The 11,698-nt window shown below is 60.6% G+C and overlaps 1 protein-coding gene across 2 annotated transcripts in view; it reads left to right on the forward strand.

Moving 5' to 3' along the window:
• LRP1 (LDL receptor related protein 1) overlaps positions 1-11,109 on the forward strand; it is a 74,682-nt gene extending 63,573 nt beyond the window's left edge. For both annotated transcript variants that reach the window (XM_004582931.3, XM_058673127.1), the window contains 28 exons: positions 238-386; positions 775-868; positions 984-1,100; positions 1,284-1,403; positions 1,692-1,814; positions 1,994-2,119; positions 2,431-2,547; positions 3,174-3,280; positions 3,367-3,499; positions 4,521-4,640; positions 4,780-4,902; positions 5,142-5,282; positions 5,376-5,510; positions 5,607-5,726; positions 6,245-6,513; positions 6,660-6,838; positions 7,056-7,162; positions 7,279-7,395; positions 7,637-7,813; positions 7,928-8,068; positions 8,180-8,353; positions 8,522-8,683; positions 8,931-9,105; positions 9,223-9,324; positions 9,472-9,536; positions 9,657-9,747; positions 9,855-9,999; positions 10,149-11,109. In XM_004582931.3, the coding sequence (XP_004582988.2) occupies positions 238-386; positions 775-868; positions 984-1,100; positions 1,284-1,403; positions 1,692-1,814; positions 1,994-2,119; positions 2,431-2,547; positions 3,174-3,280; positions 3,367-3,499; positions 4,521-4,640; positions 4,780-4,902; positions 5,142-5,282; positions 5,376-5,510; positions 5,607-5,726; positions 6,245-6,513; positions 6,660-6,838; positions 7,056-7,162; positions 7,279-7,395; positions 7,637-7,813; positions 7,928-8,068; positions 8,180-8,353; positions 8,522-8,683; positions 8,931-9,105; positions 9,223-9,324; positions 9,472-9,536; positions 9,657-9,747; positions 9,855-9,999; positions 10,149-10,289 (3,770 nt within the window). In that variant the 3' untranslated portion in view covers positions 10,290-11,109. The remainder of the gene's footprint in view (positions 1-237; positions 387-774; positions 869-983; positions 1,101-1,283; positions 1,404-1,691; positions 1,815-1,993; positions 2,120-2,430; positions 2,548-3,173; positions 3,281-3,366; positions 3,500-4,520; positions 4,641-4,779; positions 4,903-5,141; positions 5,283-5,375; positions 5,511-5,606; positions 5,727-6,244; positions 6,514-6,659; positions 6,839-7,055; positions 7,163-7,278; positions 7,396-7,636; positions 7,814-7,927; positions 8,069-8,179; positions 8,354-8,521; positions 8,684-8,930; positions 9,106-9,222; positions 9,325-9,471; positions 9,537-9,656; positions 9,748-9,854; positions 10,000-10,148) is intronic.
• The last annotated feature ends 589 nt before the right edge of the window (positions 11,110-11,698 follow it).

The raw sequence follows: 11,698 nt of genomic DNA on the forward strand, positions 1-11,698 counted from the left end.
AGGACATGACCCAGTGCCCCTATGGGATCCCAGTGCCTGCAAGGGAAGGATTAGCCAGTTGAGGCATCTTACCAGGCCCAAGAGTGGTAGGATTTAGACTCACACCACCAGCTCCAGGAAGGAGTTGGGCTGGACAGGTTGGGGAGGACCAGGGTGTGTGCTCCCAGCACCTGCCAGGGGCTGGTGGTCACACAGCAGACCCAGGCAGCCTTTGCTTAGCTGCTGTCTCCCCGGCAGTGCCCAATCACCCATGCAAGATCAACAACGGGGGCTGCAGCAACCTGTGTCTGCTTTCACCGGGAGGTGGTCACAAGTGTGCTTGCCCTACCAACTTCTACCTGGGTGGTGATGGACGCACCTGTGTGTCCAACTGCACAGCGAGCCAGGTGAGGTGCTCCCTCAGTTGCCCCCCTAACCCAACCAGCACCTCCAGTCCTCCTGGGACCCCAGTACCCACTGTGATGTCCTTACTCAGCTGGCTTCCCCACGCTAACACCCCCACATCTCTTGCCTACCTCTTGTCTCCCCACAGCAACACTTGTACACCTGTCCCCTCCCAACAAGCCCCTCACCCGTCCTTGCCAGTGCCCCCAGCCCTCTAGTTTCCACACTGCCCACCCCCAGCTCCCTGCCTTGGTCCCCCTGCACTTTTTGTGCCTTCACCCCAAAACACCCTGACCCTGCCACCCCTGGGAAATGTCCCGGCCCCTCACAACAAAGCCTTCTGAGTACCCAAGGCCCCCCGCCAACCCCTCTTGCCCCACTGCCCTCCAGTTTGTGTGCAAGAATGACAAGTGCATCCCCTTCTGGTGGAAGTGTGACACCGAGGACGACTGTGGGGACCACTCCGATGAGCCCTCGGACTGTCGTGAGTGTCCAGGGCTGGGGGGGCGGAGAGTCGGGGGATGAGGGGCAGGTGGAAGGGTGCTGGCCATGCCCTGCCCCAGCCTTCTCTCCTGACACCAAGCCTCCCCTGCCCTCAGCCGAGTTCAAGTGCCGCCCTGGCCAGTTCCAGTGCTCCACGGGCATCTGCACCAACCCTGCCTTCATCTGTGATGGGGACAACGACTGCCAGGACAACAGTGATGAGGCCAATTGCGGTAAGGGGGCTGCCCACCTCTGCCACCCACTCCACCCTGGGACCTCAGGGTGAGGGGACTTCAAGAGCAGCTAGCCCTCCCAGCTGGATTCCATCAGCCCTGGAGTCTGCACCCGCCTCCCTCAGGGAGTGGGCACCCACCTCGCCCCTCCCTTGTCCTGACACACATGCCCCGTCCTCACAGACATCCACGTCTGCCTGCCCAGTCAGTTCAAGTGCACCAACACCAACCGCTGTATCCCTGGCATCTTTCGCTGCAACGGGCAGGACAACTGTGGTGACGGCGAGGATGAGAGGGACTGCCGTAAGTGCCCAGGGCAGCAGGCGGGCAGGCCAGCGGAACCCCTTTGCCGACTTCAGTAGACAGGCCCATCAGTTCTATCGGGCATAACTTGGTTTGCTCATAAAAGCCATCATGCTCAGTGTAAAGACATGCAGATGCAAATAAAAAAAAAAAAGCAAGTACCAGCTTCTGACATCAACCCTGCCTCCTTCCTGAGAAGTGGCTGGCAGGCAGGATGGCCAGGGCCCCGGCCGTGGGAGAGGGACAAGACTGCCATGTTGAATGTTACCCTGTCACCTACCCCTACAGCTGAAGTCACCTGCGCCCCCAACCAGTTCCAGTGCTCCATCACCAAGCGCTGCATCCCCCGTGTCTGGGTGTGCGACAGGGACAATGACTGTGTGGACGGCAGTGATGAGCCTGCCAACTGTAGTGAGTTGTCCCACCTCCCCCAATCCTTGCACCGGCCATGGCCCCCCACAGAACCTGCCTTTCTTCTGCAGCCGCTCCCTTCCCCCAGCATCAGGAGAACCCCTGTGCTGCTGCTCCCCTCCCTGCACCCCACTCCCATAGGAGCCTCAGCCTTGCCCATGCCCCCCACCCACTTGCAGCCCAGATGACCTGCGGAGTGGACGAGTTCCGGTGTAAGGACTCGGGTCGCTGCATCCCGGCGCGTTGGAAGTGTGATGGAGAGGATGACTGTGGAGATGGCTCAGACGAGCCCAAGGAGGAGTGCGGTGAGGCCAGCCCCGAGCCCGTAGCAGGTGTGGGGTGGGGATGGCAGTGTGTGCAGGCCAGGTCTTGGAGCCCACTGCCAGTCTTTCTGGCCCTGGGCCTACTGGGCCCAGTATGGGACTGGGACTTGATTTCCCACATTCTGCACCCCCATACCCACCATGTCCTAGTACCCTGTCTGTCTCTGCCCCTGCCCTGTTAGCCCATCCCAGGGGGTCAAAGCAGCCCTTCACCCCTCTTTGCCCTGGAACCCAGTCTGGGCTCCTGACCTCCCAGACACGCCCACCTGACACCCTCCCTGTACCTCCCCCAGATGAGCGCACCTGTGAGCCTTACCAGTTCCGCTGCAAGAACAACCGCTGTGTGCCAGGTCGCTGGCAATGTGACTATGACAACGACTGTGGCGACAACTCAGACGAGGAGAGCTGCAGTAGGTCCTACCCACACCCTGCAGCCTCCACTCCCACCCCACCCCGACCCCAGCCAGAGGGCAGCAGCCCACCCCTCCTCGCCCCTCCATGCTGTGTTTCTGAGTTTGTGCCATTTCACCTCATCTCACGTTTCTCTCCATTTTCACACTGTCCTCTCGGGCCTGCAGAGGTAGGTGTCTCTGACCCGCCCGTGCTCCCGCCACACCCCTGCCTCTGCCCCAGAGCCCACCTGCCCCCGTGCTGTGCCTCACTGCCCATCATCCTCTGCTGGCCTCTCCCTCAACCCTGGTGCTTGTCTTCATGATCTATCCCCTCCCCAGCTCCTCCCCCTACTGCCCTCTGCCCCACAGTATCCTGAGGGCAGGTCAGGGACCCATGCCCTCTGCTAAGTATCCATCCACAGTGGGGTAGGTGTGAGCACTGTCCATGCCCAGCTGGTCCCCATGAGGAACAGCCTAATGACTGTCCCCAGTGCACCCAAGCATCTTGGTCACTGTTCCAAGCAACTGTGGCCTTCAGTGTCACAGGAATAGGCCTTGGGCACTGGAGGGACCCTCTGGCAAGGGCTGGAGATGGCCTTCCACGCCCACCCTCCCTGGGGCCTCTCTTGCCTGTCCTTCCCCAGCCCCACGCCCCTGCTCTGAAAGCGAGTTCTCCTGCGCCAACGGTCGCTGCATCGCCGGACGCTGGAAGTGTGACGGCGATCACGACTGTGCTGACGGCTCGGACGAGGTGGGCAGGGAGACCCAGAGGAAAGAGGCAGAAAGGGCACTAGGGCAAAGCTGGAGCTGACCCAGCCGCCTGCTGTCCATCCACAGAAAGACTGCACCCCCCGCTGTGACATGGACCAGTTCCAGTGCAAGAACGGCCACTGCATCCCCCTGCGCTGGCGCTGCGACGCCGACGCCGACTGCATGGATGGCAGTGATGAGGAGGCCTGTGGCACTGGTGGTAAGCCCCCAGCCTGTTGTTCCCACACTGTCCCAGCAATGAATTAAGTTAGATTGACTTTTTTATTTGAAAGATAGAGTTAGAGAGACAAGGGAAAATAGAGATTCTATCTGCTGATTATATCACTCTCCAAATGTTTGCAATGACCAGGACTGGACCAGGCCAAAGCCAGGAGCTGGGTCTCCCACATGGGTGGCAGGGACACAAGCACTTGGGCCAACCTCCAATGCATTTGCAAGGAGCCGGATCAGGGATGGACCAGCCAGGATTGCAACCAACATTCATATAGGAACCTAGCGTTGTCCCTCATTGTTATTACTGAACATGTAGCATGTACCAGGCTTTGTCCTGGTTGTTGGGGATACACAAGGGGGATTTCTAAATACTGGTGGGGAAAAAAATGGAATTCAAAGATAAGCTTGTTGTGGTACGAGAACGTTGAGATCCCTGTACAGTTTTTTAGAAGATGAATTAAGGAATGTTTGTGAGCACCCCTCTACCCCAGAAGCAGTAAGCAAGATCCTGGCTCCTGGGCACCCCTCTGAATCGGCTGTACCCTGCTCACCTACTCCTAGTCAGGCAGAATCCTGAGGGCTATGTGCACCTAATTGCCCAGAGAAGCCAGTCATGCCTGCCTCCCAGTCCCAGGGCAAGGAGACCACACCTGCTCCTGGCCCACCTGCCTGGGCTCTGCAGCTCCCACTGCAAGAAGTGGGAGCCTGGGCCAGGGACATCCTCTGACCCAAGCTGTCAAACAGATAGACCTTCACCCTAGGTCCTTCCTCCAGCCCAGGGATGCTCCTCTGTGTATCCCACAACCACCAGAGAAAGGGTGTGCGTCCCCAAAAGGGGGTTGTTCCCCCTGCTTGCTAAGTCCCGAGGGAGGCAGTTTCTTGCCCCCTGTCCACCCTGGGTCCAATCCACTGCCACCACTACTTTCTTGCTGACCCCTCTGTGGAGGGCAGGGCTCTGGGCAGGGTCCCCCCGGTGGCCTGCATTCACAGCCCACCCTGGGGTGCAGTGCGCACCTGCCCCTTGGATGAGTTCCAGTGCAACAACACCCTGTGCAAGCCTCTGGCCTGGAAGTGTGATGGCGAGGATGACTGTGGGGACAACTCGGACGAGAACCCCGAGGAGTGCTGTAAGATTTGACAGGGCAACGGGGCGGGGCTTCCTGGAGGTGAAGGGTGGAGTCGGGAGGAATGTGGCTCTTGGGGTCCCCCCACACCCTTCCCCGAAGGGCCAGCTCACTCAGCTCTGCACCCTCCTGGTCCCCATAGCCCGCTTTGTGTGCCCTCCCAACCGGCCCTTCCGTTGCAAGAATGACCGCGTGTGCCTATTGATCGGGCGGCAGTGTGACGGCACTGACAACTGTGGGGATGGCAGTGACGAGGAGGACTGCGGTGAGCAGCGGTCCTCGTGGGGCTGCACAGGGCCAACTGTGCATCCGAGGCGTGGACTCGCCAGGGGTGTGGAGGATCCATAAGGCCCCGGGGGGAGGGGTGAAAGGAGCCCCATCTCAGAACGGGCTCTTCAGTAAACTTCTAGGACGGCAGCCTGGGACTTGCCAGCCTCTGTGGGGTCCCTAGCAGAAAAAGGGTGCAGCAGCAGGGCCTGAAGCACCCCCTTCCCTGCACTTCAGAGTCCCCCACGGCCCAGAGCACCCACTGTAAGGACAAGAAGGAGTTCCTGTGCAAAAACCAGCACTGCTTATCATCCTCACTGCGCTGCAACATGTTCGACGACTGCGGGGATGGGTCTGACGAGGAGGACTGTAGCATGGGTAGGTATGAGGGTGGTGGTGGTGGGTGGGTGGGCAGGTCCAGGGGGACAGGAGCCCACCCAGGCCAGCAATCATCTCTCTGTGGTCCCACAGATCCCAAGCTGACCAGCTGTGCCACCAATGCCAGCATCTGTGGGGATGAGGCACGCTGTGTGCGCACTGAGAAAGCAGCCTACTGTGCCTGCCGCCCAGGCTTCCACACCGTGCCTGGGCAGCCCGGATGCCAGGGTAGGAAATGGATCCAGAGCGGGTGGGCAGGCGAGTGGGAGGCCCAGCTGCAAGACAGCCCATGGCCCTCCCCTGTGACACCCCTCCCTCCCACAGACATCAATGAGTGCCTACGCTTCGGCACCTGCTCGCAGCTCTGTAACAACACCAAGGGCGGCCACCTCTGCAGCTGCGCCCGAAACTTCATGAAGACGCACAACACCTGCAAGGCTGAAGGTGCCAGAGCCGGAGAGGGGACGACAAGTGGGGGCCCAGCGTGATCTCACACACACACACACCCCTTCCCCCAGAGCCAGGGAGGGGACAGTAAGCTGGGGCCCAGCCTGACTGTGCTCACACTCACACACTCATCCCTCTCCCAAGGTCAAGTGCACACTTAGGCCCTGGCACACACACCCACCATGCACACTCCCCACATACTCTGACATCTACATGGCTGCCACCCACATACACACCACAAGTGTGTAAATAGATGCACAAAGACCCAGGGTCCACAGCTGCCTATACCCCAAGATGCACATGCTCGTCATGGTGGCAGTGTGTGGCGGGGGGCACCAGATGCCATCCTGACGCCATGGGATAGCTGAGAGGACTCCTGCTGGGTACCAGGAGTGTTGCCTTCTGCTTGGAGCAACGGGCTGGCATAGGGAAGGCTGGATGGGATTGGGCCACACGGCTCAGCTGCCCTCCACCAGCCCTGGCCTCACCGCTAGCTACTTGCCCCACCCCTGCAGGCTCAGAGTACCAGGTCCTGTACATCGCTGACGACAACGAGATCCGCAGCCTATTCCCCGGGCACCCCCACTCAGCTTATGAGCAGGCCTTCCAGGGTGATGAGAGCGTCCGCATCGATGCCATGGACGTCCATGTTAAGGCTGGCCGTGTCTACTGGACCAACTGGCACACGGGCACCATCTCCTTCCGCAGCCTGCCACCTGCCGCACCTCCCACCACTTCCAACCGTCACCGGCGGCAGATCGACCGAGGTGTCACCCACCTCAATGTGAGTGCTCCTCCAAACATGAATCCCAGAGCAGACCTTGCCAAGGATGGTGGGGTGGGCAGCTTTCCAAGATGGTTGTGGTCCAGGTACAGTGGTAGCAGTGGGAGGAGGGGAGGGAGGGCAGGGAGAACCTGTTGTACATTCAGATTTCAGGCCTGAAGATGCCCAGGGGCATCGCAATCGACTGGGTGGCCGGGAACGTGTACTGGACCGACTCGGGCCGGGATGTGATCGAGGTGGCACAGATGAAGGGCGAGAATCGCAAGACGCTCATCTCGGGCATGATCGACGAGCCACACGCCATCGTGGTGGACCCGCTGCGGGGGTGGGTGAGGGCCCTGGCAGGGGCAGCTGTGCACTGGGGCAGCACGCTGCCCCCAAAAGACTCCACCCACTCACACTGATGGTGGCTTGACCTGATGACAGGGGAGGGCTGGGAGGAGGAAGAGGACAGAACAGCAGTCCCTGTGCCCAACCTAGGAGTCGGCTTAGACTACCCTCCACTCTGGCTCTGACCCACTCTCCACCTCCTCCCTCCACAGCACCATGTACTGGTCCGACTGGGGGAATCACCCCAAGATTGAGACGGCTGCCATGGATGGGACACTTCGGGAGACGCTGGTGCAGGACAATATCCAATGGCCCACAGGTCAGTTGGGACGCATGCAGGGGCAGTGGGCCAACTCACCCGAGAATCCAGGAAGGCAGCGGGCGCTGAGGAGGGGAGGCCAGGCCCTCACCGTGTCTCCCCTGCCCCCTTCCCAGGCCTGGCTGTGGACTACCACAATGAGCGGCTGTACTGGGCCGACGCCAAGCTCTCAGTCATTGGCAGCATCCGGCTCAACGGCACAGACCCCATTGTGGCCGCAGACAGCAAACGAGGTCAGGGCCCTCAGTGGGGTGTCACAGACAGACGATCGGTGGGAAAGAGCAAAATGGCTGTGGCCACAAGTCCTGGGCATAACAGTGGCCACGGGAGGAGGAGGGCCAGGCAGGTGGGGTGGCTGGGGTTTGGTGTCAGAGTGCTGAGTTTTGAGTGCCTGGAGAGAGGGCGGGAGCAGGGCCTGACTGTCCTTCCGGACATCGTCCGCCCGCCCCTCTCTAACTCCACCTCCTCCTGCAGGCCTGAGTCACCCCTTCAGCATCGATGTCTTTGAGGATTACATCTATGGCGTCACCTACATCAATAACCGCGTCTTCAGGATCCATAAGTTTGGACACAGTCCCTTGATCAACCTGACAGGCGGCCTGAGCCACGCCTCTGATGTGGTCCTGTACCACCAGCACAAGCAGCCCGAAGGTGCGGAGGATGCTCTGAGTCTGGAAGCTATGGCCTTTGGAGCCTGGCTGGGCAGGGGAGTGATCATGGCCCACACGGCTCAGCATCCTCCCCTTTCTCTCTTGCACTCTGCAGTGACCAACCCCTGTGACCGCAAGAAGTGCGAGTGGCTCTGTTTGCTGAGTCCCAGCGGGCCTGTGTGCACCTGTCCTAATGGCAAGCGGCTGGACAATGGCACCTGTGTGCCCATACCCTCACCAACGCCCCCACCGGATGGTACGCCCCCCCACCTCTCCCTGCACCACCCCCACCCCCACTGTGGCCCAGGTCAGCCTCCCCAACTCCCTGTGGTGCCCACTGGTGCTCATGCTCAGCTCCTCGCCATAGCTCCCCGGCCTGGGACCTGCAACCTGCAGTGCTTCAACGGTGGCAGCTGCTTCCTCAACGCCCGCAGGCAGCCCAAGTGCCGCTGCCAGCCCCGCTACACGGGCGACAAGTGTGAACTGGACCAGTGTTGGGAGCACTGTCGCAATGGGGGCACCTGTGCCGCCTCCCCCTCCGGTAAGCCCCTTGGCTGCAGCCCTGCCTCCCTCACCCTCCAGGCCTCTGTCTCCCCTCAACAAGGTCCCCTGGGGTTGGGATCCTCAGGGCTGCACCTCCACCCAGCCCTGGTTTCTGTGCAGCAGCAGCAGGGCAGAGTGGTCCCACTTACACATCCTCTCCCACCAGGCATGCCCACGTGCCGGTGCCCCACAGGCTTCACGGGCCCCAGATGCACCCAGCAGGTGTGTGCAGGCTACTGTGCCAACAACAGTACCTGCACCGTCAACCAGGGCAACCAACCCCAGTGCCGCTGCCTCCCTGGCTTCCTGGGGGATCGCTGCCAGTACCGTGAGTGAGCCAGGCCCGGGCCCAGGGAGGGAGCTGGGACTCCTCGGGTGTGCCTCCCTGACCTAGCAAGCTCCTGTGCATCGGACCGTCAGCTGCATGCATGCTCAGGGACACCCTTGTACTTGGAGCCTGTGATGTGGGTTCTCTAGGAGACCCAGGATCCCCCCAACACACACACACAGAGACACACAAGTTCCACCGGTGAGAGCAGAAGCTGAGGCACTTCCTCTCCCGCCCCCCACGGCAGGACAGTGCTCGGGCTACTGTGAGAACTTTGGCACATGCCACATGGCTGCCGATGGTTCCCGGCAGTGCCGCTGCACTGCTTACTTCGAAGGACTCAGGTGTGAGGTCAACAAGTGCAGCCGCTGTCTCGAGGGCGCCTGCGCGGTCAACAAGCAGACTGGCGATGTCACCTGCAAGTGAGTGGGCTCTGCCTGCCTGCCTCCCTGCTGCAATCCTGCTCCTTCCAACCCCAACCCTCCCCTGGCCCTGGCCTCACAGGCCCCCCCCACCCAGCCTCCACCTCCTTCCTGCAGCTGCACCGACGGCCGCGTGGTCCCCAGCTGCCTGACCTGTGCTGGCCACTGCAGCAATGGCGGTTCCTGCACCATGAACAGCAAAATGATGCCCGAGTGCCAGTGAGTTTGACCTGGCTCACATCTTACCCAACACTAGTCCTGCCCTTCCTGAATCTCAGCTTCCCCTGCTCTCCACACCCCCCAGGCCCTGCCCAGTGTCCCCTGTGTCCTGGGGCAGGCCTTCTCAGCCCCACCCTCCTTCTGCAGGTGTCCCCCTCATGTGACAGGACCCCGGTGTGAGGAAGAGGTGGTTAGCCAGCAGCAGCCCGGGCGTAAGTGGCAGGGGGCGGTACTATTGGGGCCTCCACAATGTAGAGCGGAGTGCGGGGAGCTTTGGGCCCCCCAATTCCCTGAGTCCTGACTCAATTTCTCCCCTGCTGTCTTTCCTCTAGACATGGCTTCCATTCTCATTCCTCTGCTGCTGCTGTTACTGCTGCTGCTGGTGGCTGGGGTGGTTTTCTGGTACAAACGGCGAGTCCGAGGGTGAGTCACTGGCGTCTGGAAAGTTCCAGTCCTCCCCCCCACCAGCTTTCCTCTCCTAGCCCCCATCCCGGGAATCTCTGGTCCCCTCACACTGCTGCCCCTCCTAGGGCCAAGGGCTTCCAGCACCAGCGGATGACCAATGGAGCCATGAACGTGGAAATAGGAAACCCCACGTACAAAATGTACGAAGGCGGAGAGCCCGATGATGTGGGAGGCCTGCTGGATGCTGACTTTGCCCTGGACCCTGACAAGGTGGGTTGCCCGTGGGGTCGGGGCTGCTCCCTAGCAGGGCACAGGGGTGTGTAGGCTGGGTGGCAGCTGGGACAGAAGGGCTGGTGGACCCCATGCCACAGCACCCAGCAGCCCCTGAGTCCCTGCTGACCCTCTCTGTCACTCTGCAGCCCACCAACTTCACCAACCCCGTGTATGCCACACTGTACATGGGGGGCCACGGCAGCCGCCACTCCCTGGCCAGCACGGACGAGAAGCGAGAACTCCTGGGCCGGGGCCCCGAGGACGAGATAGGGGACCCCTTGGCATAGAACCCTCCCCCAGAGGGCCTCCTGCCCTCCCTCTCCCCTAGCCCAAGCAGTCCTTCCGTGTGCCCCCTCCCCAGCCAGCCCTTGGCCGGCCCAGCCGGATGTATAAATGTACAAATGAAGGAATTACTTTTTATATGTGAGCGAGCAAGCAAGCCAGCCAGCGAGCGAGCAAGCGAGCACAGTGTTATCTCCTCTCAGTCCCCTCCACCTGCCCAGCCCCCAGAACTCCCAGCACTGCCTTCGGGAGGACAGGGTGGGCTCCCGGAAGGCTCCTGCAGCTTCACCAAGGTACGAGGGGGCCGCCCCCAACCCTCCCCCAGACGCACCCCACAGGGAGTGCTGACTGGTCCTGGACACTTTACCAAGGCACTCCCCTCTCACTCCCATCCTCTCACCTTTGCCCCAGCTACCACCCCCCCTTGCTGGGGGCTCATTCCAAGGAAGAGGGAGAGTTCTTCCATTGCCCCTCTCTGGCTGGAAGGGAAAAGTGGAGATGTTTAGTTCTTGGAGGAGGTTGGTCAACCCAAGCCCTAGCCCCTGCTCTAGGGGCACCTCTGAGATGGCCCCACTCATCACCCCTTCCAGACAGGTCCTCCCCCTCCCCGCTGCCGTTCTCCCCCTCCCCGCCCCCCCCCCAAGGCTGGAGACCTTGGTGACAGGTACCCAAGGAGGAGGAGGAGGATCCCGCCGAGGAAGGGCAAGCGGGCAGCCCCGTTTTGGGGACCTGAACGTTTTAATAATTTTTGAATTCCTTTACAACTAAATAACACAGATATTGTTATAAATAAAATTGTTAAAAAAAAAAAAAAAGAAAGAAAAGGAAAAAAGATGCCTGTGTCTGCCTTTGAGTGTGATGCTGAGCTGGGGCTGCGCTTGCCTGCTTCAGCCACCAGAGGGAGTCCTGCTATCCATTGGAGGCCCGCCTGGAAGAGAGGCCTCCCTTAGGGTCTTGCCCAGTGCAAGGCAGCAGGGGTAGCATTGGATTTGGCACTGGTACCCTGGCAGTGTGACTTCGAGCCTGTGAGTTCATCTCTGGTTAGTTTGCATTGCCACTTTTAGGGGACATCATCACCACCCCTACCAACAGTGCTGTCCCATGGCAACTGATCCCACCAGATGATACTGGGGTTGGGCAGTGGCTCTTCCTGCCCAAGTTCATTTGCTCTGAAGCGGTGACATCACACTTCTTGGAGGCCCACCCAAGAAGGCCACCAACAGATACAGCTCATTCAGGGATGCAGAGGGCTTAGCAGGAAAAGTTGGTACCTATTAAAGATATCCCAGGGCTACTTCCTCTGGAATCCTTTGCCAAAGGTCACACGGTTCAGGACCCAGAGAACGTTCATACTCCACTCTCCCCTGCAGCAGTGATCCCAGGGAGGGGGATGTCCCAACTCTCAAAGGGGAGG

This window comes from Ochotona princeps, chromosome 15, assembly GCF_030435755.1.
Source record: "Ochotona princeps isolate mOchPri1 chromosome 15, mOchPri1.hap1, whole genome shotgun sequence".
In the NCBI taxonomy this organism is placed as follows: domain Eukaryota; kingdom Metazoa; phylum Chordata; class Mammalia; order Lagomorpha; family Ochotonidae; genus Ochotona; species Ochotona princeps.